Below are 27,843 nucleotides of genomic sequence, written 5' to 3'. Positions count from 1 at the left end.
GGGAATGAAAGATCTCCAAGCGATCAACACGATGAGGAGGCACTTGAGCCCTGACTGCTTGTTCCTCAGCTTTCTGGTAAGTTTGACAACGGGGTTATTGTTTTGCGTAGTTGGATAGTTTGGCCAAGGATTAGCTGCTGCAAGCATTCAAAGGCATTTTGCTAAAAGCCATCATTTTGGAGCTCTGGGCATGAGTCCTGGACGAGTCAGTGGGAGTGTCGCTGGCATAATGCACTCCTGAAAGAAAATGAAAAAAACCGGCTGCAGGTTGGCTTTGTGCAGGCCTGTGTCATCGCCTTGGCAGTGATGATATCATCCAAAGACGGGGGGGACTGGCCAGGCTCTGGTAACTTCCATCTGCCACGGTATTTCCCTGGCAGTCTCAAAGGCTTTAGTAAGTAGCACTTGGCTTTCTGCGCCTCCGCCTCGGATGGTGTTGCCTTGTACATGTCCTGAATGAGCCTCTGTGGTGGAGACAGTTTGGTAGGAGATGCCTTTCCGCAGGGCGTTGTGCCTGTTTTTCTAAAGATGCGTGTAACACCAAAAACTTGCTAGAACTGGGCAGCGTGAACAGAGAGCAAAATAGGAAACGCGCCCCTCTTGTTCAGCACCTAAAACATTGCTCCTGCAGTGTGGCGGTCTTTCTTCCAGGTTGGCAGCCTGTCCAGAAACCTCTCCGACTTTACAGCCCTGGCTGATAATCACACGACAAAAGGTTAGTGTTGTAATGCGTGCTCAGATCCATTGATACAAGTGAGATTTGGTGTCAAGGATTAATACATGCAAAAGGGATAGGGCTACAGAGCTTGTGTTAAAGGCCCGTCCCTTTTTCTTCTGTGGCTGCAACATGCATCCGTGTCTCTTGCATCCCAGATTGTTGTAGGTGTTGACACGAGCAGCTGTTTGGCTGACTCCCAGCCGAGTGGACGAACGGCAGGAAAGTGCCATCCACCTGCTCCTGTCCGTGCGCACGATGCACCTGTAGGTGCAAACGCTGTGCACAGCTGCCCCTTGCACCTGCAGATACAGACGCTGGGAGGGTGCTAAGCATGGACCTGCTGCTCTGTTCCTAATCCCCTGAAACAGCTGCAGTGAGCTGTCTTAAAACTTGCCCCTCAAGTATACAGCTGTGGTTTTATATCTATAGCTATATATAATATATATATTAGATATACATATATATCTATTAGATATAGATATATAGATAAAACCACAGCTGTATACTTGAGGGGCAAGTTTGAAGACAGCTCATTGCAGCTGTTTTTATATATATATATAATATTTTACTTATTTATTTATTTATCTCGATGTTACCACTGTCTGGGATATCCCAGGGCTGGATCTGGAGAAAGGCAGCACTTTGGGACACACCTGCTTCAGCAGAGCAGTCAGATGTTCCTTGTCTTAGGCCAGAGGTGGTTGCGTGTCCTCTCCGCTGGAGCCTGTCCCCATTTACCAGCGGCAGTGTGTGCGATTCTGCCGTGGCTCTTTGAGAGCTGCCCGCGCACAGCTGTCCTGCCGGGGGCTGCCGTGCCTGGTGGACCCCCCTTGGCACGAGGGAATGTGTGGCGTGGAGCGGGTGTTATCAGGGCATGGGAAACAGATGGGGGACGTGGGGCAGGAGGTGCTCTTCAGTGCTCTCTGCCCCCCCACCTGTGACCCACCGGCTGTGGTGGTGCTAAACCCAAGTGCACACTCCAGTTTTCACGCCTCCCTCTCAGGTCTCGCTCCAGCCACCCTGGAGACCGCGGGAGCTGTATACGAATACGTGGCTGTGCCGCTGGACTGGTGGCACGCGGACAGATACTGCGAGCAGCGCTTCGCTCGCCTGCTCTTGGAGACGCAAGACAGCGAGCTGGCTCCTGTCAGCAGGCTGCTGCAGTCCCACGGGGTGCAAAGCCCCGTCTGGGTCAACGAGGACTCCTTGCTGCGCAAGCCGAGGCAGAGACGTGAGTATGAAATACTTTTCTCGCTAGGAGGCCGTCCTTCTCACTGGGAAAGGCTCCCCAGAGCGGTGGCGGAGTCTCCATCCTTGGAAGTTTTTAGGACCCGGGTAGACAAAGTCCTGGCTGGGAGGATGTAGTTGGGGCTGGTCCTGCTTGTAGCAGGGGGGTGGACTAGATGCGACCTCCTGAGCTCCCTCCCAGCCAATGCAGCTCTGAATTTTGCCTCTAGGCAATTGCCCCATCCCCTGTAGAAGCAGCGGCTAACCCCCCCACATCCAGGGGCGGGGGCCGGGGGTCCATAGCTGCTGTGGGGATGGCGCGGCTTGAATGCTGGGGAGAGGTGGGAAGGATGCGGCCCGCATTCCTGCCGCAGCTCAGCTGACGCGTTGCACGTTCCCCTGCCAGGGGTCCACACGGCACCAATCCTGGTCTTCAGAAAGAAGACGGACACCAAGTACGTGAAGGTGCTGGCCGACTTCCCGGCGATGCCGGCGGTGACAGCCTGCGCCCACGTCCAGTGGGACGGCCGGACCCCAGAGATCGCCACCGTCTTCTCCTACGCCGTCCCGGCTTTCATCAACGAGTTCCAGCTGCGTGGCTTCCGGGACGAGGAGGGCTTCGTGCGGTTCGCCCTCATCGTCCACGGGCACCACTCCCCGTACCTGCCCGTCTTCCGCAGCGACGGGGAATGGCATCACTTCTGCGTCACCTGGCAGCAGCCCAACGGGACGTGGGCCATGTACGCCGACGGGAAGAGGAAGGCCTCTGCCACCGGGCTGTGTGCCACCGGGCTGGCCGCCCCCCAGGCCGTCCGCGGCCACGGGACCTTCATCATCGGACAGGACCAGGACTCGCTCGGGGGCACCTTCAAGGAGAAGGAGTCCTTCAGCGGGAACCTCACAGACCTGCACGTGTGGCGGCAGGTGCTCAGCGAAGTGCAGCTGGAGAGGGTCCGGTCCTGTCGCCCGGTGGAGCAGGGGCTGGTGTTTGGCTGGAGCAGCTACACGCTGGAGATTGAGCCCACGGTGCAGGAGGCCGCGGTGCAGCTCCTCTGCCCAGGTGGGGCTTTGTTCCTGGGGGAATTTGCTGAATGCATAGGCCCCGGGGACCTGCAAGGGCATCAGTAGCTATTGAGCACGGGAGTGAGGGGCACGGCCTCTGAATACGTGCTTCCTAGACCTTAAATGCTGGAGGCTGCAAGTGAGGAGAGGAGCAGTGGAAACCGGCAATAGTAGGCGTGACGGACCTGGGGTCTGACCCAGGACGGGGCAGCTCTTCTGTCCCCAAGAGGCAAAGCTGTTCTGCCCCGGGGCCGTGCGAGAGGCAGGGGACGGTTTGTGTCTGTGATGGAGAGCGGGGAGCCCTGGGGGTGGGTGTCTTTTCAGGGGCAAAAGGAAAGCTGGCTCGCATGATTGCAAAGGGGTAGGATCGTCCAGAGAGCCAAAGGCTGCTCCCAGCAACGCGGTGGTAGTTCGCAGAGCCTTTCTCCACCTTCGGTTCACAGGGCGGTCGCGGACCGCGGGACGGCGTGGTGGGGTGCGTGCCCCCCGCGCGGCCCAGGCCCATTGCCTGCGCGTGTCCCCACAGGGCCCGTGGAGCAGTGCAGAGCGCTCGAGGCCGGCCGCGGCGGATTCAGCTACGCAGCATGTTTGCAAGCCCTGCCGTTCGTCTGTCACTACAGGAAGGGTACGGCTCCTGGGGCTGGGGCCCGGGGTCAGGCCCTCCCGGGCCGGCCGCTGCGCACATGCTCAGGGGGACCCTGCCCCGACCCGGGGCGAGTATATAGTCCCGGTCCAAAGCCTTTTCGACCTCTCCGAAGCGAAGGCCGGTGAAATGAGCGGGAGCTGCAGCTTAGAGCCGGGCACGTCCCGCCTGGTTCTGCAGCGGGAAGGATCTCGCCCCTGCCCTTCTGGTGTTTAATCTGCGGTTGGCTAACATCTGCATTTCCGTGGGTCATCCGCACCCCGCCGGCACTCTCTGCTGGGCTGGGAGACGCGGGGTGGGGGCACAGGCATCAAATCTGAGCCAAGCGTCGAGCACATCAGACCTTGGTGTTTCCCCCACCAGCCCGGGCCATGACCCACACCCCTCCTCGCCATATCCTGGGTGTCCTCCTGACTCTGGGGTTGCTCCCAAAGCGCGGCCATCCAAGCCCATTAGTCATTGTCCCGGGACTGCGGCAACCTGCGTGTTTTGTTGTGTCCTCAGCGGCATATTTACAGCTGAAGAAGGCCCAGTCGGAGTCCGGCCCGTCGCTCATCAGTCGGGCTAACGCCCTGGCGAACGCTACGGTGGTGAGTGCCTGGTTTCCAGGATCTGGTTTCTAATGCACCCCATGCCCGGGACGCACCTGGTTGTGCTAGGGAGCGTGTAGGGGCAGGTCTTGCTGGCCTAGCACTTGCTGCACTTCTCACCAGTCCCCAGCTTGCAGATGGCAGGCGAGGCAGCTGCCTTGTGCCCCGGCGCCCAGGTCTGCCGCGGGATAAAGTGCCTTTCCCGTGGCAGATTCCTGAGCACGTCCTCCTGGGCGACGTCCGAGACGTGAGCGTCTCGGCAGCATTCAGCGCCCTGGGCGCGCTGAGGACGGTGCTGAGGGCAGAGGAGACCCCCGTGGAGCCAGCCGACCTCCTCGGCATCGTTCGGTTCCTGAAGGACGTGTCAGGCATCGAAGTCCAGGAGCAAGAGCAGCTGGAGATGCTGGAGCAGCTGAGCCGGGACTACGTGGAGGTGGCAGGGTTGATCCTGGAAGAACAAAACGCCGAGCGGTGGTCAGAAATCAGTCCGGTACGGAGGGCGCTGGTGCCAGCCGCGCAACCCGGTCGCCCGCCGTGCTATCCAGCCAGGCGTTGGGTTTAGGGCTGCGGGGGGGTGTCCCCTGCTGCATTATTGGCTCGAAGTGTCCGGAAATGCAGAGTCCGGGTCCTCAAGCCATAGCACTCCTCTTCTAAGCTGAGTTTTCTGTACAGGGCAGCTATATTTGGAGCCAGGACGTTTCATGCGTCCAGGTTTCCTCGGCTGCCGGAGGTCTAGAAATGTCTGGGGCAAGCTGAGGGAGAGCTCCCGTAACCCCCTGACTCCAGGAGCTGGAGTTCAGGGAAAGTTTCCAGAGTTGTGAAACGGGCTTTGATTTGTCCCATCCACCGGCTTGAAAATCCCCCGGGTGAGCTGTGTGTCTCTTAGGTTATCGGGGGGCCGATGACTGTTGTAGACGACGTGGACAGGATGGCGTCGAATCTCCACCAGCTGCTGCGCGTGGACAGGACCACGGTCACCATCCGGCACAGAAACCTCGGTGAGCGTGACCGGGGGCAACGGCACGGCGTAGGCCACCATCATCTCGAGCGGGGAAAGGACAGGCACCCTTCTCGGGGGAGAAGCCCCCTCCAGCTGCCCCCAGGACTTGGGGGCATTTCCTGGCTTTGGAGAGGCGAAGGGCTGTCTCAGGCCCGGGCTGCTGATCTGTCCGCAGCATCGGGCCGTGGCTCCGGTTCCAGTGGCAGCCGGGTGGGCGAGGGCGGCCAGGCCCCGGAGCCGCTGGGGAGCGGGGACGTTCCCGCAGCCTCCACACGAGGGCATCGTGCACCCGCGCATGGACCCCGCGGCGCAGCCGGGCGGTCCGCGCGACCCCGCGGCAGAGCGGGCCGGCTGTGCTCGGGCTGAGCTGCCGAGCGCCCGGCGGGTTCAGGGCCCTCTTCTCCCCGCGGGCTGGAGGAGAGGCCCTCTGCGGTTTGAAACCCCCAACTTCTTGGGGGGCAGCCCGACTTCTTCACTGGGTGTCTGGGTAGAAAAATGCAGAAGCCGCCGGCCCAGCTGCGTACTTGCCCGCCCCGCCGTCTGCCCCGTGCGGCTCTGCATCCCGGCAGGGAGGCCAAGCCTGGTCTCTTGTCCGTGCTGCGCGGCGGGGCACGAGTGGCTCTGGGGCGTGCGGTGACCCCGGGCGTGCCCTGCCCCCAGGAGTCGAAGTCAGGACCGTGGAGCTGAGCGGGCCGGAGCCCAGCAGCGACGTGTACCTCGTCCCAGGCCAGGGCCGCGGCGGGCCGGACTTCATCGAGGTGCCCGCCGAAGAAGTCGCAAGGCTGAAAGCCAGAGGTAGGGCGAGGGCTGCGTCCTGCCCGGGCCTCTCTGAGGGCGACCCCGTGGAGACGGGGGGGAAGCGGTCCTGGGCGCGAGGGAAATGGGAGAGGGCACACGTGCAGGCGTGTGCACATGCGTGTGCCCCACCGCCCTGACCCGCAGAGAAGATGGGCTCTTGTAGCTCTGACTGACAAGGACAGCTCCTGCCCCGCCGGGTGGCTCCTTCCTCGTCTTCTCAACACCCCCAGCCCCCCTGCAGTGACCCCTAAGAGCACCCCCCTTTCCCCTGGTGCCGCTGTCTGCAGGGGCGCGGGGACCAAGAGCTGCTCATGCCAGCTGCTTTCCTGGCCCCCGGCGCTCTGGAAATCGAGCTTCTCCCCGGGGGGACGACGCACGGTTGTTCTCGCGGCGAGAGGTGCTGCTCACCTTCGCGGTTTCGGGCCGGAAGGGACCTCCACAGGTCGCCTGAGGCAGGATCAGCCCTATGCAGACCATCCCGGGCAGCCGTAACCTAAACTCTACGTAAGACGGCCGTCAGCCCCGACGCGACGCCGCAGGCAAAGCGGGGCAGTCACGGCAAAGAGTCACGGCCGCGTGCCGTGACGCAGATGGAGCGAAGGCCCCGTCTCGAGGGCAGCGGGCGACTGTCCGTGCCAGCGTCCCCAGCAGCGAGGGGGTCCCGGGGGGCTCGCGGGCCATGCCGATGCCCCGGCGGGTGCGTGCACGCTGACTCCACTCAGCTCCCTCCGCTCAGGCCTCAGCAGCGTCACCGTGACCAACGCGTGGTACGGCTACTGCGCCCTCCAGCGCCTCCTCGCCGGCGGCCAGGACGCCCTCCAGGATGCGGCCACCTCCGACGGGGGCCAGAGGTGAGCCCCGCGCCGCGCCATCGCCTGCCCCTCCGCAGCCAGGGCTAGCCCTCCCGTCACCTCGCCGTCCCCAGGCTTTCCCCCGCAGCATCCCGGGGAGTCCCCTAAAGCAGAAGGGAGAGGGACCCTGGCATCCGGCTCATGGCGCCCGAGGCGGGACGGAGGGGGCCCGGTCGCTGCGAGCCGGGCGAGCATCTCTCCCCCCCACAGGTACGTGAGCACCCGCGTGGGCACCGCCGTCGTCTCCTCCGCTCTGCTCAGCGACTACCAGGAGATCCGCACGGCTGTGCGCTACCGCCTGCAGCATCGCGCCCAGGTACCCCGGCGCGCGCGCGCTCCCGAAGGGGCCGGCCAAACCCGGCACCGCCAAGGGCTCCCCGTGTACCCGGGGAGAGGGGGAAAGGCCGAGCCCTCCCCGTCTCACCTGAACGCCCTCTCGTGACACCTCTCGGACACCACCCCGTTTGTAAGGGGAGGTGCACAACTCGGGCCTGGCTGCTTGTGCACAGCCAGGGACACACCCGAGTCTGGTCTGTGTCGTGTTCGTGCACGGGACGATGCTCCTCTCTGCCCCAGGACCTGCCTGACACGCTCGTGGAGCCCGTCTGCGCCTTCTGGAACTTCAGCCTCAGGTACCGCTGAAGATATATCCGTTATCTAGCCTCAGGTACCGCTTCCCGTTTCGAGTCTTCGGTTAGCGGCTTTCCGTGTTTTCTTGCAGCAATAGTAAGAAAATGTGCCCGTGCATTCATTTGTCTCCGGGGGAGGGGAGGGGAGGGGGTGAGAACAGGGTGCAAAGAAGCAGGGCTTCACCGCCCGGCATCGACTGGCTTTTCCTGCCTGCAAAATGTACGGCTTTTACCGCACCCCGTCCATTCCTGAACGGCCCCGACAGGCAGCTGCTTTCTCCCGCGGCGCTCGAGGGGCAGAAAGCAGAAGCATCTCCAGGCACATGCAACTCGTCTTGGGTGTTCCCGAAATGTTCAGTAAGGAAGCCTTGCGTCACCCTGGGGATGGTGCCAGCAGCAAGTCGCTCTTCTGGCCCGGCTCAAAAAAGAGCGATGCGTGCGGGTCGGCGGGGCTGCGTCGTGCGCTGCAAACCGGCTTGCCAGGGCTTCGTCGGGGGTTCCCACGCCCATGTTGCTGTTGCACTCGGGAGTGTGGCGTCACTGAGACACCAGTCCCCGTGTCCTTGCAAGGGCAGTGGCTTTACACCCCCTCCGTGCGTGTGCGGAGCGGGCCTTTCTCTAAGTCGCCTCCGCAGACGTCCCTGTTCTCGCCTCTCTGTGGCATCTAATGAAGCTGTCTCCTGGGAAGATTTCCTTTGCAGATATTATTTGCAAGTGAATGGGCTTTCAAGGCGTGTGTGTGGCTAAGGTGTAAAGCCCTGGGTCCTTGTAGCCACTGCACGTGACAAGGAAGGGTCAGGCCGGGAGTTGCAGCCTCGCGGGAAGGCACGCAACCCGCCCTTAGCACCGCGTGGCATCAGATGGTGTTTTCTTGCTGTGCATCGTGGAAGTGAGAGCACTGGGGCCAAGGCGTTTCTGGGGGTCGCTGTTTCCCCTGAAGGCGCAGATCCGCTCCTCAACGCCTGCGTCTTTCAATGGCTGGAGGCAGGGGACCAGCTCTGCTCCCCTGGATGGGAGAGGACGGGGAACGGGAGGCTACCTCGGCAAGAGGACAGTCACGGGGCGCCGTATGCAGCGAGATCCGTGCCCCGCTAGTGGCTCTCAGCTGGTGGACTCGCAAAGCGGTCAGCAGTGTGAGCCAGGGTTGTTCCAGGTCCTGTATGGATCAGGAGTGGGGCAAGCAGGGCAAAAGAGGCCGCTCGTCTGATTGAATTGGGGTGGGATTAGCCAGCGTCGGCACCTGCTCCTCGTGGCTAAATTAGCCGGCTGTGGCAGTCAGCATCTCCCCACAGTGAGACCCGCTATGGCAAAGCTGGGCTACTCCAGATGCAAAACTCCTGTGGTGCAAACACCACCACAACCGTGGTAGGCAAAGGAGCCGCTCTCCACAGCTGGGCTCCGCCTGTGCTGTGGGTCGGTGCCTGGCTGGGCTTGCCTGGCCTGTGGTTTCATGGATCCATGAAAGTCCGTGTTTTGAAAGAAGTCTTTGGTGCGTCGTCCTGATGCTGCTCCCTGTGGGGAGGGGGGATGATTTTGGGTCGGGTGGTGCTAGCCCCGTATGCCTCCCTGTCTCCCCCTTGCTCTGCACCAGCCCGGACACCGGCGGAGCGTGGTCCAGCGCGGGCTGCTCCATCGTAACGTCTCACCCAGAGTCCACGGCCTGTTTCTGCAACCACACGACCAACTTCGCGGTGCTGCTGCAGGTGTACAAGGTGCAGGTGAGTAACCGGGCCCTGCCATAGGACTGGCTGCACCCCGTAGAGCCGGGAGTGAAAACGTGCAGTGCAAACGGGACCCGTGCTTGTCCCTGTGTTTGGAGCAGAGGAGCGCAGAGGAGGAGTCGACGCTGAAGACCCTGACGTTTATTGGCTGCGGCGTGTCCTTCTGTGCCCTGATTGTGACGTTCGTTTTATTCCTGGCAGTCGGGTAGGGAGACTCTGCACGTGTGCGTGGGGTTTGTGTGCTGGAAAGGGAGCGTGCAGGTACGAAGCGCCCGCGCAGCGGCTCCAGGCTGTGGCCGGCTGGAAGCAGGGAGGTGGGGCGCTGGCTTGCTGCCGCGGCCAGTCTCCTTTGCAGAGACGGATGCACAGGGGCTGCTTAGTTGTTTTGCTTTCTGACAGCCCAGAGCTGATGACGGTCGGTGCAGCACAGGCTTGTTCTCCTCTGCGGGGGCCGGACAGTGGTCTCCCCCATGGCCCTCTGTCCCTTTGTCCAGGGAGACTCTCCCCAGTGGCCATAACAACCGCTTGTATTCCTTTTCCGACTGCTGGAGCGACACCTCTGTGACGGGTGGCCCGGGGGTCAGCGGTCGCACGGGGGGGATGAGCCTGTCCCCAGCAACCAAGCTGCACGCGGTTTCCTTGGACCCCAGCCCTGCCCTGGGGTGACCGCGGTCTGCTCCCCTTCCCCCCGCAGCGTTCCCAAGAGCGAGCGCACGACGGTGCACAAGAACCTCATCTTCGCCTTGGCTGCGGCGGAGGCGCTGCTTATGTTTAGTGAATTGGCCAAGAGCAACCAGGTGAGCGAGCAGAGGCCGTCAGCCACCGCTGCTACAGCAGCCCCTTTCCGAACAGTCACGCCGTGCCTGGCGTTAGGGTACAAGGCGTTGCGCTGCCCTGGGTCTGATGGTCGGTTTTACCCCAGAGAGGCCTGTAGGAGAGGACAGAGCGGCCTGCCATTGCAGCCTGCTGCCTTGCACCCGCGCCATGCCCTCGTCAGCTGAGCAGGGCTGCGCTGGGTGAGAGAGGGTGAAAAAGCACATGAACGAGGTGCTCGGGGACAGCGAGCTGGGCTGTCGTCCCAGGGCTCAGCTCGGTCCTTTGCTGCCACCGACACGGCGAGCGCTTCCCATCCTCCGGTCCGGTCCTGACCTGGTCCTTGCAGCCCTCCACCTCTTGTTGACATCCCCTGGTGCCGGTCCGCACGTCAGTGCACGAACGTGCAAATACTCCGTGTTGCATGTGTGGGCTGTGTCCCAGCGGCTGAGCCTCCTAGAAGATCTCTGCTGCCTGCTGAAGCTGCCTGTAATTCCCGTCCCGCCCAGGTTATGTGCTTTGCCGTCACGGCTCTCCTCCACCTCTTCTTCATGGCGGCCTTTTCGTGGATGCTGGTGGAGGGGCTTCTCCTGTGGAGCAAGGTAGTTGCCGTCAACATGAGCGAGGACCGGAGGATGAAGTTTTACTACGCGACCGGCTGGGGTGGGTAGAAACGTGGCGCCGAAGGCACAAAATGACCCGTGTCTCTCATAGAAAGGACTTCCCTGTGACCAATACCGAATCGTGCTAGCGCTTGTCTTGACCCAGGCTGCATATTGCCTTGCTCTGATCCGCAGATACGTTCTCACCTTTCAGTGTGGAAGAGCAGAGGCTGGAGCTGTAGTTGCAACTATTTATTTTTTTCTTTTCAACCCTTTGTTTGACAAATGCAAAGTGTGTGCAGAGGAAGGCTCTGGGACGTCAGTGCCACTGGATAACAAGCAGAGGAGCGGTGGGAACGAAGGCTCTGGGTTGGTCTGCATGAAAGGCCCGGGGGCAGGGGATGCAGTCTGCTCTGGGGAGTTGGTGCGGGCTGGACACATCAAGCTCAGTGGCGGGGCTGGATCCCGGACAATCGTAGTTTCATAGTTTGTAGGGTCGGAAGGGACCTGAGCAGATCATCACATCCGACCCCCCCTGCCACGGCAGGAGAGAGTACTGGGGTAAAACGACCCCAGCAAGGTGTTCATCCAGCCTCCTCTTAAAGACCTGCAGGGTGGGAGCCTGGTAACCATAGTGTTGTCCTTTGCTGGTGAGATTGTTTCTGGTTAAAACCAGTGCTGGGAGTGAGCTGGTTTAGCATCATTTCCACTGATTTTGGGAAGGGAAAAGGGTCTGGGCCACATGCCTGGCTAGCAGAGAGCAGGGTAGTGCCATTGGGCCTGGGGTAGGGCGCCCTATGCCAGCAAGGGACCTGGCCCCAGGTACTGAGCACAACCCACAGGAAAGGGCGCGCTGCGCATCTCACGTCCTTGCCCGTCCTGTCTTCTCAGGCCTGCCCGTTCTCATCGTGGCCGTGACTCTAGCAACCTCCTTTAGCAAGTACGTGGCGGACGACCACTGCTGGCTGAACGTCCAAACCGACATCATCTGGGCCTTCGTCGGGCCGGTTCTCTTCGTCCTCATAGTATGTACCCACCCTCACTGCCAGCTCCTGGCGGGGCCGGTTTTCTGGGTTTGACGGGAAGGGGGTGCTGGTGAGCTTGTCAGCGGGGTTGGAGGGAGGTGCGGCTGTTCGAAGGCACCACAGCTGTTGCACCAAATGCAAAAGCCTGTTCAGATCCAGGACGGCTGACGGCTCTTTTCTGGCTTGCAGGTGAACACCGTCGTGCTCTTCCGCGTGGTGATGGTGACGGTGTCGACCGCTCGCAGGAGGTCCAAGATGTTGACGCCCAACAGCACCCTGGAGAAGCAGATCGGCATCCAAATTTGGTGAGTCCCGGAGGCCACTGACTTCTGGAGCTGGGAGCCACGTGCTTCCCTGTCGCGGTGGTCGCAGGGCCCTTGCCTCTGCCCTTTACCTGGGGCGTGTGGCAGGGAGCTTCTTACACCGTGTGTGCTGGCTGTGGGGCTTGAGGTGTTGGAGAGGGTGACTTTTAGGTTTGTTTCGATGAGCATTGCCCAGACTTGCAGGGAGAGGCTCCTTTTGCTTTTAATGGTGGCATCTGAGCAGACTTGGACGGCCAGCCGTGCAGCACGTGGCTGGGTCCGAATCGTGGCCTTGCGGCCTCTGGCATAAGACTATACGCTGCGAGCAGGTTTTAGAGGCAGAAACACCATCCAGGTTTTCCATCTCCACCCAAGAGGCATTTAGGAGGCTGGATATGTGTGATGGGCAGGCAGGTAGGAGGTGAGATGACCCCCTTTCAAACCCGGGTGTCTCAAATTAGGCTCCTGAGCCCACCATTAGGTTCATCAATCAAAGACCTGAGAGGTGGTGCTCGCCTGAAGGGGGAATTAATTTAAACACGCCTCGGGGAGCGCTAGCAAGGATAGCAGCGCGGTCCGGGGAATGACGGACCGGACGGCCGCGTCGCCACTTGCTTCGGTGGCGTTAAATCCTGCCTGACCCCGGTGCAAATCCAGCACCTCCAGTCGTGGCGGGGAGGTGCTGTGTGTTGGGCTGGATGCCACGTGGTGCATCCAGGTTTCCTGTGGTCATTTCTCTGCACCCCGGTTTCCACGGCGGCGGTGCCAAGACGATCCTTCCCCTGGGATTATAAGGGTGAGAGGCCCTTGGCTACATGCCGCTCGGTTTCTTGCCCACGCGTGTGAGGAAGGGCATGCTCCGCGGGCTGCTGCAAACAGGCCATCTAGAGACCTTCCGAAAACTGCTGTCCTAGCCCTTCCTTTATCACTGCCCGGGAATCGTTATTGTTGCTGGCTGGCGCCAGTGCCCCCTGATAGACACACATTGTTCTCCCAGTTGCATAAATAAATTTTATTCAATTTACAGAACCACCAAGATAGGGCGGTGTTGGAGGGCAAGATGACACGCACGGGCCCATACAACTAGTCCTGGAGCCCTCCGAGCAGCCGCGGCGGGGGGAGGCCGGCAGCTTTCTCATGCCTAGTGATGTCAAAGAGTTCCCTTACGGCTCTCTCGCAATCATAAATAAGGAGCGGGACTGGTGGAGTGGGGGCCGGGAGATAACGCCTGTGGTGTTTCTCTGGCTCTAGGGGCAGGGGTTACGCTTTGCTTGCAGAGGAATGCGTTTCTGAACCATCCCGGGCTCTCACCCCGGCCTGGCAGGGCACCGCACGCAGTGCACGAGCCGGGGAGCCCATGCGTGCTGTCTTGGAGGGGTGGACCCCCCCGGCACTGGCTCTCGGCAGTGGCCTGACATCCCAGGGTAGCATCTAAAGCTCTGCCTAGGCTGCAAAACCAGGCCGCGTCCTCTTAAGCGGAGGGGTCTCCTCCCAGGTGGCACGTTCCCTATCACCTAGGAAAGGCACAGGGCCAAGCCGAGGCGGGGAACCGGTGGGGCTTTGCAGGCTGAGGGCAGAGAGGCAGGCAAAAGAGGGCTGGGCAGGGCGCCAGGCTCTCGTGGGTTGAAAGCGGGAGTGGGAGAAGAGCCTTGCTGGGACGCGGGGCAGGGATCCCTCCTTCCCTAACGCCTGCACCTCCTTTCCTAACAGGGCCACGGCCAAGCCCGTCCTGGTGCTCCTGCCCGTGCTGGGGCTGACGTGGGTGTGCGGGGTCCTCGTGCACCTCAGCATCGTCTGGGCGTACGTCTTCATCGGGCTGAACTCCCTGCAGGTAAGCCGCCTCCCGGGCTCGCGACAGGCGGAAACCCCCGGCTTGGCCACGCCGGCGCTGAACAGCGTGGCCTGGCAAAGCCTGCTTGGGGAACGCTCTCCGGGTAGGAAGGAGAGGCTGTCGCCCTGTTCCCGGCACGGGCACCGAGCCCGGAGTCTCGCGCGAGGCTGCGGCAGAGCGGGACGGGCCCAGAACAAGCGGCTGTGGGTAGACCCCTGCCGGCCCCGGCCGTGGTGCCGTACTGCGCCCTGCTGCGGCCGTGCCCGGGCCACGAACACGCTTCATCCTCCCGGCTGGGAAGTCCTCAGGGAAGGGGCAGGGCAGCTGCCCTGGGCACGGGGGCCGGCCGCAGGCTCGGGAGCGTTGCTGGTGCCTGAAGCCAGGCTCGGCTCTGCAGAAGCGTCCTTTAGGACACGAGGAGCCTAAGTAAATAATGCCGAGGGTTGAGATGCGGCCCGACGGGAGTGTTTATCTAGCGCTCCTGCAGCCCCCGCGCCCCGCGCTGTCTCACTGCTGTCGCAGTTTTGCCGCTTAAATCTTGTCTCTCATAATTAGATTTCCTGGCATTAATCACAGCTCTGGAAGGACGCTTTTGAATTTATGTGCTCATAAAATCCTTTATCTGGGCTGTGTTTTGGTCGTTTAGTGGAGAATTTACTACCGGGTAGCGTCCGTCTTAACGAAGTGCCAGGGCAGACGCTCTAATTGCAGTTTGCGTCGTGGAACGAGCTGACTCCTCCGCGAGCTAGGAGGAGCCCGGTGCTGCGGCCCCCCGAGGCGACACGAACCCCCAAACCAGGCTTGAGCGGCACCCCGCTCTCGCACCTCCAGGACTGACCCGAGCCCCCGCGAAGCCTTGCTGCCAGCCTGCACGGGGCTCGGGTACGGCCGGCGAGGACGGCCTCCGTCACACGCCGGGGCACCGGGGCGGTTCCCCCTCCCACGAAACGTGGAGCAAAAAAGAGGCAGCATGGGCTAGTGGGTAGGGCTCTGACTTGGGGATCTGGGCTCTCGTCGCAGCTCTGCCACGGGCTGAATTCACGATTTGTGGTAGCCCTTTGTTGGCTCCTCAGGGCAGGAGGGCACTGGGGCAGGGTCAGCACATGCCCAGCGAACAACAGCAACGATGATCGCTGCGTCCCCCGAGAAAGACTCTAACGGTGCATTTTAAAGCAATATTTTCTCTTTGCTACCCAACGCATTGGTTGTCTCAAGAGGATGTAAAGCCCTGCTTGGAGCCCCCAGGGAAGAGAGCGGTACCAAGCCCGCTTAAATAAAACCGCCAGCAGCTCTGTGCTGGGCGCTGGATGCCCGAGGAGCGGCGTTTCACACAACCCCAGCAGCGGGGCAGGCCTCGCTGTCCCCGCACGTGCTTCATCAGTCTCAGCCCGCTGGTTTGCGCAGGGCTTTCTCATCCGTGAGAGGGAGCAGCTGTAGATGGAGCTAGAGAAGCACCGAAATCCCCTGCGGGGACGTGGGTGAAAGTCGGGAGCAGGGCTCTGCACGAAGGCCCCGCAGCCGCCGCCTGCTGCGAGCGAGGGGAGAGGCCTGTCCCGCCGGGCGGCGCGTGGGGGCTCTGGCTGGAAGGGCTCGTGGCTGGACGGCCTGCGCCAAACCCTGCCGAAGGGACCGGAAAGCCTCCCCTTGACCCGCGCGGAGTTCGTTCAGACAGAGGCGTTCACTGTGGTAGTCCGGAGCACGGCAGACGGCAGGGTAGACTAGCTGTGTTGGAGATGTATATCTACTTCGAGTTCGATATCAATATTGATATAGATATAGAGGCTATACATACATATATATATATATAGAGCGAGAGAGAGAGAGAGAGGCTGTATATAGAGAGAGCAGTTATATATATATGAGAGAGAAGCTGTATACACACATACATATATACACAAACACATATATATATGGTCTCTGATATATATATACACACACACCTATATATCTATCTATAGATATATATAGCTATAGATATATAATGAATCTCTGATACACACACCTATCTATCTAGATGTGTGTGTGTGTGTATATTTATATGTGTATATATATGTGTGTGTGTGTATATATAATCAGAGATTCATTATATAGCTATGTATAGATATATATATGTGTGTGTATATATCTCAGAGATTCATTATATAGCTATATCGATATATCTATTTCTATTATATATCTGTATCTATTATACATCTATCTCTATCTCTGATTTATTTAGTCTATAAGGTGCAAATCTACCCTGCCTTCTGTTTGTTCGGACCCCGTGGTCAGCAACGCTTGTGTGCAGGCGCTTGGCTTTCCACGTGTGCTTTGATGCCGCGCTGAGTCCCGGGGCACCCCTGAACCTGGGCTGGACTCTTCAGCCCTGGTGTGTTCACTCTCGCTGCTTTATTTTCTCCTTCATTTCTTCAAACCCCGACCCCACTCCTCTTTCTCTAAAGACAGGGTTTTGTGTTGCTTTTGCTGTACGCTGTGGCAAGGAGCTGTGGTGTATGGTGCAGCAGACTGGGGGTTTGCCCATGCATATGCTGAGTCTTTGCCCCATGCCAAGTGGGGGTCATTTCAATTAAAAGATGACCTGAGGGCAGAAGCTGGGAGGCTGATGGATGCCACGGAGAAGAGAGAAAGCAGAGATAAAAGCACAACTCTCTGCCCCTTTTGCCTCTTCAAAGCGCTTCCTTCTCCTGCTCACCTTTGATGCCCCTTTGCAGCAAGCACATTGATTCCCGGCACAATGCGCTGGCAGAAAACTTTGCACTCTTGTCGGCTGCTTTGTCGCTTTCTGCACCATTTATCTATGGAAACTGAAGCCAGCCTTCAAAGTTAGTCCCTGCATTGACAGCGCACGTGGCTGCACCCTTCTCACCAGCCGGTGCTTGCACGGCGCTGGGTCGGGTCTGCCCATCAGTGCCCCGCTGCTTGCTGCTCAGAAGATGGGGTGGCCGTCAACAGGGCTGCCATGCCCTCCTCACGGTTTCAGAGATGCCACTGGAGGCTCGCGAGGTGTTGCTGGGCCCAGCAAGCTGGGAGGATGGCTTGGAGGCTGCTGCAGGACGCTGTTTCCCGTCTGTTTGGTGATAATGGTGCGTATGAAGGGCTGGTCAGCTGCCTGAGCTCTCCTGCGCTGCGTGCTGGGCATGCGGCGCTCCCTGCTCTGTCTCCTCTCTCTGCCAGCTGAAGTCTCCTGGTTGTGCGGCGGAGCTCCTCCATCCGACAGCGGGGTGCTACCCACCACCAGCCTCTCAGCGATGGGGCTAAATGCACTGATGCCCAGCACTGGGGCAGCGTGGTACTACCACTGTGGCCAGCTGCAGCTCTGCCCATCCTGGTGCAACTGTTCCCCCTAAACTCATCCCTGGAGGCTGCATTGAGGCCCCCACTGACAGGGCACACAGGAGCATCCACCTGAAACTTTGGCTGCTCCTGGACCCTTGAAAATCCCCCCTATAGTGCATTTGGAGGAGAGCCTGGCTCCCCTGAAGACAGTGGGAGTTTTGCCATTGATTTCCATGGAGCCAGAATTTAACCCCAGTGCTTGCAAAGGTGGAGAAACATCGCCCCGTTTTACAGATGGAGAGACCGAGGCCCAGAGCGATGAGGTCAGGGGCATGGAGTCCGGTGCCCTGCCAAGTGGCTGGAGTCCTGCGGCCAAGTGCATGACCGTGTCCTCACTGTGGGGGGTTTGCATCGCGGGAGCAACTGGGAGCTTTGTGCACATCCTGCGCCTGCAACGACCGTTGCGTTGGCGAAGCGTGCGGCGAGCCGGCGGGGGCCGAGCGCAGACCAGGGGGTGCTTCGTGCTGGGCGAGCGCTGCTCTGCAGTTCAGCCCCTTCCCATCTCTCTGCAGCTGGGCCTCCTTTTCCCCTGGCCCTCCCCCGAGCCAGCCCCATGGCTCCCTCTCCCCCCGGTTCCCCACACAGTGATTATTTCAAGGAAGACCTGCCTTGGCAGCCTCACCACAAATCTGGTCCGTAGGAGTGACCGGCTTTGCTGTTTGAAGGACAGGTCACGGCACCGCGCCAAGCTCTTGCTACTACAAGGCTTGCCAAGAGCAAAGCTCATTGAAGGCAAGACGTATCACTGTTCTTAGTCCAGGCGCTTTATCTCGCTGCGATAACAAACACCCCACAGCTATAACATAAATCTGCTGGGCTGATAGGCCTGCCTCTAAGGGCAAAATCTGGGGTTTAAGGCTGTAATTGGCCCCCGGTGCGTGGCCTGGTTTTGGCCTCCAGATGGCATGCCCCCCCAGCTCAGCATCGCACTCTGTCTTCTCACAGATAATTAAATTACCCATTGCAATTAAATTACTTATGGCACAGGTGACCGGTGGGATGGAGCTCCTGCCCCTCAGCCCAGGCCGTCATTCCCGGTGGTGAAGCAGACGGCCCGAGACCGGGCTGCAGCTCGGGGATGGGGGCAGATGGGCAGGGTGGTGGAGCTGGGCTTCAGAAAGCCCCAGCGGTCAGGGCGTGCGGTTGGCAGGGGCAGCAGTGTCCAGCTGCGCCGTGCTTGATCTGCACGTCCGCGCTGCCCTGGGAGTGGGCAGGTTTGGATGCGTCGCAGGCGGGTGCAGCTCACCGAAGAGGCGCAAAGGCCCTGCCCTGCTCCGCTCGCCTTGTACCGACTTCAGTCGATGGAAAGGGAGTTTCCGGGATGTCAGCCCTTCCCACCCCTAATCCCTCGCCCAGCGCTGAAACATCTGGGGTTGGAGGGAGGCAGCTGTATCAGACGTGTGCTTTGAGGCATTTCTGCTTCGCCCGCAAATGAAGCACTGGACCGGGGCTCAGAGACGGTGGGGAGCCCACGGGCCTCCCTCAGCCAGCCCCAGATGTCTTCTCCTCTGTAAGCAACAACTGCCCGTGTAGTGATTCGTTTTTTCCATCTCCAGAGAGAGGAGATCCACCATGTCTCCATGGTGCAGAAACCCAGCGGTCTTATCAGACTAGCCTGGTACCATCCACCACTGGCAAAACCCATCTTACCCCATTTCCCACGGGCCCTCATGTCTCGGGTTATTCTTCCCTTCTGCAAGTCTGGCCCCAGCAGAGCCGAGCAGACTTTTAGCTTCAGAATAATATGCAGTTTTCAGCCTCCGAGCCTCCCACCAGGCACAGCCAAAGTCGGAGCTGTACCGACGTCTTCCCTTGCCGAGCGGAAACCTGTTCTGCCTCCCTTTCATGCCTGTAACTGTTTGTGCTGTCTCCCTCTCTTCCAGGGCCTGTATATATTCCTGGTCTATGCCCTCTACAACAGCGAGGTAAGAGGAGTCCGTGGTCGGAGCAGTTGTGTATTAGCAATAAAGAGAGTAACTGGGGACTTAGCACGCACCGCCCAGGCCTTCGCTGCTGGGACAGGTGTGGATATAGCCCTCTGCCCCGGCTTCGTCTCATGCCCTGCTCCACTTGCAGGTGAGGAACGCCATACAGAGGATGAAGGACAAGAAGAAAGCGCTCTCGTTCACTGTGAGTGGCCTCGGAGGGGGCCCCGCTTTGGTGGCGGGACCGATGGAGCAGATGAGGAGCTCTGGGGAGACCCAGCGGGCTCCCTCTCCTATGATGGACAGGCTCCATCACAGGGCTGACCTCCGGGCCACACAAAAGGCCTGGGTCTCAGCTCTTGTTTGTCAGAGACGCGTGCTTGACCCCTTTGGCTATCACTCCTCCGACTCCCTTTAAATCCAGGGTTGGGCCCCGATGCCCCTTCGGCTGCATGTGTGCCGATCCCACTGAGCGCCCGGGGTCCTCTACGTGCTGCCCGGCCCGGAGCGAGTACGCGGCACGGTGCTCACCAGGGGGACAGGGCTGCTCACGGCTGTGCTGCGTGGCGTGGGGGAGGTGGCAACCACCGCTTCCACCGAGGACATGGAGTGGCCTGGGGCATCCCAGCCCACGGAGCAGCCCCCTGCTGTCCCGGGATCGGAGGCTCGGGGAGCAGCGTCACGGCGATTCGGACGCGTGTCGCTGGGTCCGGAGCGCGTCACCAGTGTCGTTGCTTTGTTGTCGTAGAATTGTTCCCATCCCATCAACTATCTGTCGAGTCCCAGAAACACGGCGTCCTGGGAGACGGGCAGGCTGGACCCCTCTGCCCCCGAGAGCGTCGCATCAACCCCCGTGCAGAAGGACCCGCCGCTGAAGAACATCACCCACAAAGGTAAGGAGCCTCCCCGGGCGTCGGGGGGTGAGCGCAAACCCGCCCGGATTTCAATGCATGTTCGCTTGGCAAAGGTTTGAACCCAGCCCAGCACCGCGGCCATGAAGCGTAATGGCAATGCTGTTGGGGTCATTCTCCACCCGGGGGGAGAGGCTCTCCAGTGGCCAGATACATGGTTGTGTTCCCAGGGAAGCTGGCCTCCTTCAGTGGCTGCGGTCCCTGCGTGGGTCTACCAGGCTGCACATATTGCAGGAGCGGGGTTCCTCCATCCATGATGCCAGCGGGGCCTTCCCCGGAGGCAGAGCAGCAGAGTTGCATTTTGCAGTTGATTTCCTGGCCTGGGAAATAGGTTTTTTGGATCTTCCAACTAAACCTTTCTCTCCGGTTCAAGCTCCCTGGCCACTCCTCAGACAGCGCGGCTGGGGGGAAACCGGAGGGTCCTAGGAAGGACCGCACGTGCACCCACATTCATTGTATCCCTTCCCGCTTCAGGAAACTTTGGTGCCAAAATTCCTATGGGGATCTCATCCATCATGTCGCCAGACAAACCGGTACGTAACGCCTCGAGGTCTCCTCTTTGCACGGACGCACGGAGCAAAGCGTCTTGTCCGGTGGGGAGAGCAAAAGGGTCGCACTCGGGGCTCTGCGGTGCCACGGGCTTGTTTTTGACCTCGAGGGAGTCATTTCATCTGGCTGTGCTTCAGTTATTCCACGTGCAAAACGGGGGCAGTTACCTCCTTCTTGGGGGTTTCACGAAGGAGAGTCAGTGCCCTTCAAGGACTCCGTGAAAATATTCTTTGGGTTAAAATGTAGAAGAATGTGGTACAGCCTAAAAGCCCCAGGCATGGAGCAGAGTTTGAGTGTGTATGTGTGTGCTGATCAGCAGCACCCGGCCAATTTAGTGTGCTGTAGCTCTTTACATTTCCATGACGCTAACGAGCTGCCGCCCCAGCAGTGCAGCCCCACGCCGGGTGCAGCCACGTGCCTGTGTCTTGTTCAACGCGTGTGCTGCACGTGGCCGGAGACCCACTGCTGGAAAGCAAAAGCAGGTGTGAATTTACCCCAGCAAACGCAGCCCTGCGGGGAAAAAGGGCGGTCCTCGCGTACCTGCGGGTGTGAGCACCTAGGCCACACCGGGGGTCCTGCGTTCGGTGCTGGGCCCTGCACTGCCAGAAGGACGCGGACGGGTTGGAAAGAGTCCAGCACGGAGCAACAAAAGTGATCAGGGCCTGAGAGACGAGACTTTGGAGGAAAGGGTTATTTCCTCTGGAGAAGAGGGGGATTTGATAGCAGGCTGCAGATACTTGAAGGGTGACTACAGAGGGGCTAATCGCAGGGGACAAGGCAAAGGCCTCAGGCTGCACCAAGGGAAACTGAGGTTGGAGATGAGGAGGGGCGGTCGGACCGCGAGGGCGGCCAGGCACTGGAGCAAGCGCCAAGAGAAGATGTGGGATCGTCATCCGTGGCAACTATCATGATTTAGGCAGGGGTGATCTTGCCTTGACGAGGGGGCTGGCTGGGATGACCTTGTGAAATCCCTTCCAACCTGACTTCTGGATGATCCCGTGACCATAGGGGAAGGGGTGCCTTGCTCTTAAGTCTGCTAGGCTGCAAGACCAGCAGAGCGCGGCTGGCCCACGTGCACTGGAAACCGTGCTACGCTTCGGTTTTACCCCCCGCTCTGTGCCGTGGCCGGCCTGCCCGTGTCCTCGGCTCGGCTGCTAACGCGGGTGGGTTCGTCCCTGCTCCGTGCCGGCGGGGAACGACCTCCCGGGGCAGCCCCGGTGACGCGTGCGAGCCTGAGCAGCCCGAACGCCCCGCCACTGACTCGCTGGCTAAAACCCGTCAGGGCAGAGCGGGTTTGGGGCGCTCCCGCAGCACCGGTGAGCTGCCTGGAGCGGGCTGACCACGCTCCGGCTCCGGCCCTGGTTCATGCCCCACGTGGCAGCTCCTCCTGTGCAAACCTCAGCAGCAGGCACCTTGGAGGGGAGACTCGTTTGTGTGCGACTAGTTTCACCTTACTCTCACACCCTCCCTGCCTCACTACAGAGGAGTATTTAGATTATTGCATATTGTTTTGGAGCAAAGCTCTCATGGTCTATTTTTTGTTTAATGTTCCTGCTCTCCCTGGTGATAACTACCCACCAGGATTTCCAGTAGGTGCTTTTCCGAATGGGCCAGGTGTTGGCTGTGTACATGAGGCCCATTGCTAAGCTACTTGGCACAAAATATGAGACATGGGCTAAAGAGATTAACCAGGAGGCTTGAGTTGTCTAATGCATGGAGCATTAGTACAGGAGACTGTAGATCTCTTAAATGCCAAGGCCACAGCATTTCCTAGCTGGTGGACTAAAGGCAAAGACAGAATTAGCTGGATGCGGTGCTACGGTGACCCAGCACTTCTTTTCTTGGTTACTTAAGCACCTGCATTAATGTGCTTTCATTCCCTTTTCTAAGTAATATAAATTCAAAACAGGAGCTTTGCCTGCCCGTGCAAATGCGTCTCTGTGGGGGAGGAAGGACAGCGGAGGCTTTCTCCTGCAGATATTCATTTGCCTTCAGAAGGGACTTTTTGCAAAAGCTCGGTCATGTTCCCTCGTCACGAGTGTTTCCGTGCCGCGAGATCCGGCGCTCGCCATGAGCGCAGGGCTGAATTTAGAAAGGTCAAATGTTGGAAACAGCGTGTTCTGCATGTTCGGTTCAGGCTCCCCGGAGCTACAGCTCGGGTTGGGTGCGCCAGCATGGCTCGCCCCTGAGCAGGCGGTGCCGGGCTGCCTGGTTATGTAAGCCGACGGCGTTGTCTCTGCTCGCTGGCTGCCTGAGTCACGGGCCCCGCGGCGAGCCGCGCAGGAGACGTTTGCTGGCAAAGGTGCCGCAGTGCTGGTTAGGAGAAGACGCCGTTTAGAAGCGGCTGAAAACACTCAAAATGGCCAAGCGCTGCATTGTGCTGCGCCGGGCGCAGCGCCAGTGCCCGTTGCACGTCATCTTGCTTTTGAGCTCTGTTCAGCACTTTGTTGTGGCCAAGAAAGCGCCGTTCCCTGGCGTTTCCCAGCCCTGAACTTCCCCGGTGCCGTTGAACAGTGGTGGTCACCGCTCTCCGGCATGAGGCATGGTGGCGAGTGGGGGGAGCCCAATTTTTCTGCTCGGTCCCTCGTGCCAGGCTGTCAGAGCAGTGCAATGTAGAGCAGGTGGGGCTGCCCTCCGACGAGCGTGCGCAGGTAGCCAAGCCCTTCGGAGACCCTCGTCGGCTGTGCAGAGCTGCTTTCCGTGTCTCCTCTGGGCTGGCTGGTCCCTCTGGCCACCGCTCGAGGCTGCTGAGCAAAGCTCGGTCTGTGCTGGTGAGATCGAGCCTTTGTGGAAGGGCAGGCGGGGGGTGTCGTGTAGCGCCGGGTGCTGCGCGGGCTCCTGCCGAGGGCCTGGGCAGCCCCGGGAGGGTGCTGGGCATGGTCTGGCACCGTCCACTGCCGGGTCCCAGCAAGCTGCAGGGCTGGGGGCACAAGCCCCACTGTGGCCGGGGGGACAGGGCTGCGGCCTCGCGGTAGTTAACCCGTGTTCTCCCCTTTTGCAGGCGGTGGAGCTGACAGCGTTCAAATGCTCAGGTAACTCTCTCACTACAGCCTTTTCCGCCCTGTCGGGGCTGGGTTGTGACGGTCCCGCGGCGTGGAGTCACGCTGGCACCGTGCAGGGCCCAATGTGCACGGGCTCGTGTAGCAAAGACCCCAGCCCTGCCACCCTCGGCTTCGTAGCTCTTTCCCAGGGCTGGCTCCTGCTCTGGCACACCTGAACGCCAAGGGTCAGGGCGGATCTAGTCAGGGAGCGTCTGGAGGGACTGGAAGTGTTCAAATCAGGGGGTCCGGACGATCTCCACCCCCGAGTGCTGAGGGACTTGGCTGCGGTCAGTGCGGGACCCCCAGCACGGCTGTACGAGCACTCGTGGGGCTCTGGTGTGGGGCCGGAGGACGGGGAGAGGGCGAACGTGGTTCCCGTCTTCACAAAAGGGGAGGAAGGAGGACCCGGGAAACTACAGGCCGGTTAGTCTTACCTCGGTCCTGGGCAAGCTGTTTGAGAGAGTTATCCTGGCGCGTGTCCACGAGGGGCCGGGGGGAGATCATGCTCAGGGGCAACCAGCACGGGTTCAGCAGTGGCAGGTCCTGTCAGACCAACCTGGCGGCCTCTGCGACCAGGTCACCAAGTCCTTAGACGCAGGGGGAGCAGTGGACATCGTCTTCCTGGACTTCCAGAGGCCTTCGACACTGTCTCTCACCCCGTTCTCATTAAGAAACTGGGGGCTGTGGTGTCGACCCCCCACAGTGAGACGTGTCGCCGACTGGCGGGAGGGCCGCACCCAGAGAGCGGTGGGGGACGGGTCATGTTCGACCTGGAGGGACGTGGGCAGTGGGGGCCCCCAGGGCTCGGTCCTCGGCCCCGCACTGTTCAACATCTTCATCAGCGACTTGGACGAGGGGGTAAAAAGCACCTGTGCAACTTTGCTGATGACACTAAGATGTGGGGGGATGTGGGCACGCTAGAAGGGAGGGACAGGGTGCAATCGGACCTGGGCAGGTTACAGGGGTGGGTGGATGAGAATAGGATGGGATTCAACACCGACAAGTGCAAGGTGCTGCACCTGGGGAGGAAGAGCCGGCACCATACCTACAGGCTGGGGAACTCCCTTCTCGTCAGTGCAGAGGCAGGAAAGGATCCTGGAGTCATCATTGACTCCAAGATGAACATGGGCCGGCAGTGTGGGGACGCCAGGGCAGGGGGTCGGACTTGATAGTTTCATAGTTTCATAGTAGCTAGAGTCGGAAGGGACCTAGGTAGATCATCTAGTCTGACCCCCTGCCTTAGCAGGAAAGAGCACCGGGGTCAGATGACCCCGGCAAGGTGCTCATCTAACTTCCTTTTAAAAATCCCCAGGCTAGGAGCCTGCACCACTTCCCCTGGAAGCTGGTTCCAGGCCCTAGCCGCCCTGACTGTGAAGTAGCGTCTCCTAATATCTAATCTAAACTTACCCTCCGCCAGTTTGTGACCATTATTCCTGGTCACTCCTGGCAGCGCACGGGGGAACAGGGACTCCCCCAATACCTGCTGATCCCCCCTGACCAGTTTGTAGCAGGCCACAAGGTCCCCCCTTAACCTTCTCTTGTGGAGGCTAAACAGGTTCAGGTCCCGTAGCCTCTCCTCATAAGGCCTGCCCTGCTGACCCTTGATCATACGAGTGGCCCTCCTCTGAACTCTTTCCATATTGTCCACGTCCCTCTTGAAGTGTGGCGCCCAGAACTGGACGCAGTACTCCAGCTGCGGCCTGACCAGTGCCGCATAGAGGGGGAGGATCACCTCCCTGGACCTGCTCGAGATGCATCTGTGGATGCATGACAGGGTACGGTTGGCCTTCTTGACTGCCTCCCCACACTGCCGGCCCATGTTCATCGTGGAGTCAATGACGACTCCAAGATCCTTTTCCGTCTCCGTGCTGGCAAGAGGGGAGTTCCCCAACCTGTAAGTGTGGTGCCGGTTCTTCCTCCCCATGTGCAACACCTTGCACTTATCAGTGTTAAACCCCATCCTATTCTCATCCGCCCACCGTTGCAACCTGTCAAGGTCAGCTTGTAGCTGCTCAGGTCCCTTCCGACCCCAGCAAACCATCTGACCAAGGTCAGATGATCTGCTCAGGTCCCTTCCGACCCTAGAAACTATGAACACTGGTCACGAATGACCCCTATGCACCGCCCCAGCCCTGGGGCTTGCTATGGGAGCTGGTCCCATGGAAAAAACTAACCCTGTGGGGCTGGAGTCTTTGCTCCGGAGCCAGCGCGGCTCGGACGGCAGCGACGGGTGTAGAGGCCTAGTGGCAGCTGCCTCTCCCGCGCCCGGCTCCTGCTGGCCCTGGGGCTGTCGTTCCAGCGCACTGCAGGTCTCGAAGGCAGGCGTTCGCACCCTTAACCCAGGCCGGGTCCCACCCTGCGCCGGGCTCAGGCGAGCTCTCCCGATGTGCCGGAGCGGCCAGGTGCTTTCCCTCCCCCATGCTTCCACCCCCACAAGACTGAGGGTCCTCACAACAGACTTTCCCCCGCTAAGGACTCAATTTACGCTGAGAGGCCTCGTGCTTCCCCCATAAGGAGCTCCTGCCCAGCTGTACAAAGCGGCACGTGACGCGGACCGCGCGGCACCGCTTCATAACACCCCTCTATGGAGGAGGGCACGGCCAGGGGTGCGCATGTTTGTGCAGACAATAAGCACGGGCTTTCTTGTCTTGGCGAACAAGAGGGCTCCGCAGCCTCCATCTCGTCAAGTGATGGCTGCATTGTTTCCCCGTGATAATTTCATTATTCCCTTTGAATACATTTCGTATGTTGCTAAGCCACACATAGCAACGTGGATCTTCTCGTCTCCAGGGCCCGGTCCTTCTGTGATCAATATTAAGCCACTCCAGATGATCACCACGAGGCGTCAAATGGCCACTTTTTAAAATCGTAATTTAGCAATCTGCAGCAGCAGGAGCTCACCGGGCCCCCGCTCTGCTGCCCGGGAGCCCGGCCCCGGCCGGACGGCCGCGCGTGGCCGGAGCTGTGGCTGCAGCGTCACGGCGGTCGGCGGGCTCGGCTGGCAGGCGCCGCTCTCCTTGGCACCAGCCTTAGCGAGGCCAGCACGGACCCTCACACTGGGACACTGACCATGGGTCTGTGCTAGAGCATGATGATGTGCAAGTGCCTAATTCTCCTTGGCCCCTGACATGCTCCCAGCCATAGGCTTGTTATTTGCAGCAGGGTAGAAGAACCAAGAGGGCTTGACCACCCACCCCCTTGAGCCCGCCGGCCGGCCCCTCCGCCCTTAACCTTAACGGTGCTTTACGCCTAATGCTTTAACCTCGTGCTCCGCTCCCCGGCGCGCCGCACCTGTCCCCTGCATGCGGGCTGCCCACACCCCCGCGCCAGCCCGGGCAGAGGGAGGTGTGTGCATGGGCTACACACGCCCCCGTTGCCCGGAGCCTGGCTAAGGCACGTCTTTCGCTCTCCTGCGACAGGTTTCTGAGGCGTGCACACAGGGGACCCCCCCCACCCCTCCCCGACCCGGACCCGGACCCGGACCCGGACCCCAGCGCTCTGCAGGCAGACGGCAGGACAGCGGGCCGTGGCACGCGGCGCCACGCCATGCCCTGCAGATGCTGCGCAACGCTGATGGACGTGTGCCACTTCCTTCCAGGGCGGGCAGGGCACAGGCAGGCAGGCCTGGGGGTGCAGGGGCTGGGCTGGCACGGCGAGAGGGTGGGGGGCAGCCCCATGCTGGTGGGGCACGTGCCCCAAGCTTTCCCGGCACCGGGGGTGTCCCTCAGGTAAAGGGCAGGGGCTTCTCCTCCGGGCAGCACCGGGGTGAGAGCACACGGAGACAGCCTGGCCGCAGGACGTGCACTGCAGCAGGTCTCTGGGCCGGGGGGGGAGGCACGTCTTCAGCCCCCCCATCCTGGGGGAGGACCTGCTGTTTTCCCAGGTGCAAAGGGAGGGCCTTTTAGCCCATTCCTCACTTGGTGCCCGCTGCTCCCCTGCCCTTCCCAGCCCCCCTCGCTGACGGGACGTTCGAGTCCTGCGCCCTGTGAACGCTTCCTCCCCTAGCTTCCCCGAGGCAGCGAAGCCGCCTTGCCTCCCCCCGCGTGCCCGCCCGGCTGCAGCGGGCTGGCTGCCAGAGGAAGGCCATCCTCCGCGGCCATGCACGGGGGACCGCCGAGCGGAGGCAAGAGGAGCGGGGCAGCCTCGCACGGTCGTGCCGGCCTGTCCTCTCTGCCCCGGACCGTGCCTCCTGTTGTCCTCCTAGGCGTAGTGCCCGCAGCCTGGGCGTACCGGACTGCTCAGTCTCCTGGCAGAATAAATGCGGATTTT

The 27,843-nt window shown here is 60.6% G+C and overlaps 1 protein-coding gene across 1 annotated transcript; it reads left to right on the top strand.

The window, feature by feature from the left end:
• Nucleotides 1-27,843, top strand: ADGRD2 (adhesion G protein-coupled receptor D2). Its single transcript, XM_090022159.1, has 25 exons — nucleotides 1-76; nucleotides 652-715; nucleotides 1,722-1,949; nucleotides 2,352-3,005; nucleotides 3,534-3,632; nucleotides 4,155-4,240; nucleotides 4,452-4,730; nucleotides 5,127-5,238; nucleotides 5,901-6,035; nucleotides 6,775-6,889; nucleotides 7,100-7,205; nucleotides 7,466-7,521; nucleotides 9,110-9,236; nucleotides 9,341-9,444; nucleotides 9,934-10,036; nucleotides 10,562-10,715; nucleotides 11,546-11,679; nucleotides 11,869-11,984; nucleotides 13,692-13,812; nucleotides 19,032-19,073; nucleotides 19,225-19,278; nucleotides 19,822-19,966; nucleotides 20,459-20,517; nucleotides 23,535-23,565; nucleotides 26,994-27,843. Exons 1-25 carry the CDS (start codon nucleotides 5-7, stop codon nucleotides 26,999-27,001), a joined length of 3,204 nt encoding a protein of 1,067 aa, XP_089878285.1. The 5' UTR covers nucleotides 1-4; the 3' UTR covers nucleotides 27,002-27,843.

The sequence above is a fragment of the Crocodylus siamensis genome, chromosome 11, assembly GCF_052110815.1.
Source record: "Crocodylus siamensis isolate JL-2025a chromosome 11, ASM5211081v1, whole genome shotgun sequence".
Taxonomy (NCBI): domain Eukaryota; kingdom Metazoa; phylum Chordata; order Crocodylia; family Crocodylidae; genus Crocodylus; species Crocodylus siamensis.
The sequence above is the reverse complement of the archived record's forward strand: the minus strand, read 5'-3'. Positions and strand labels throughout refer to the sequence as shown.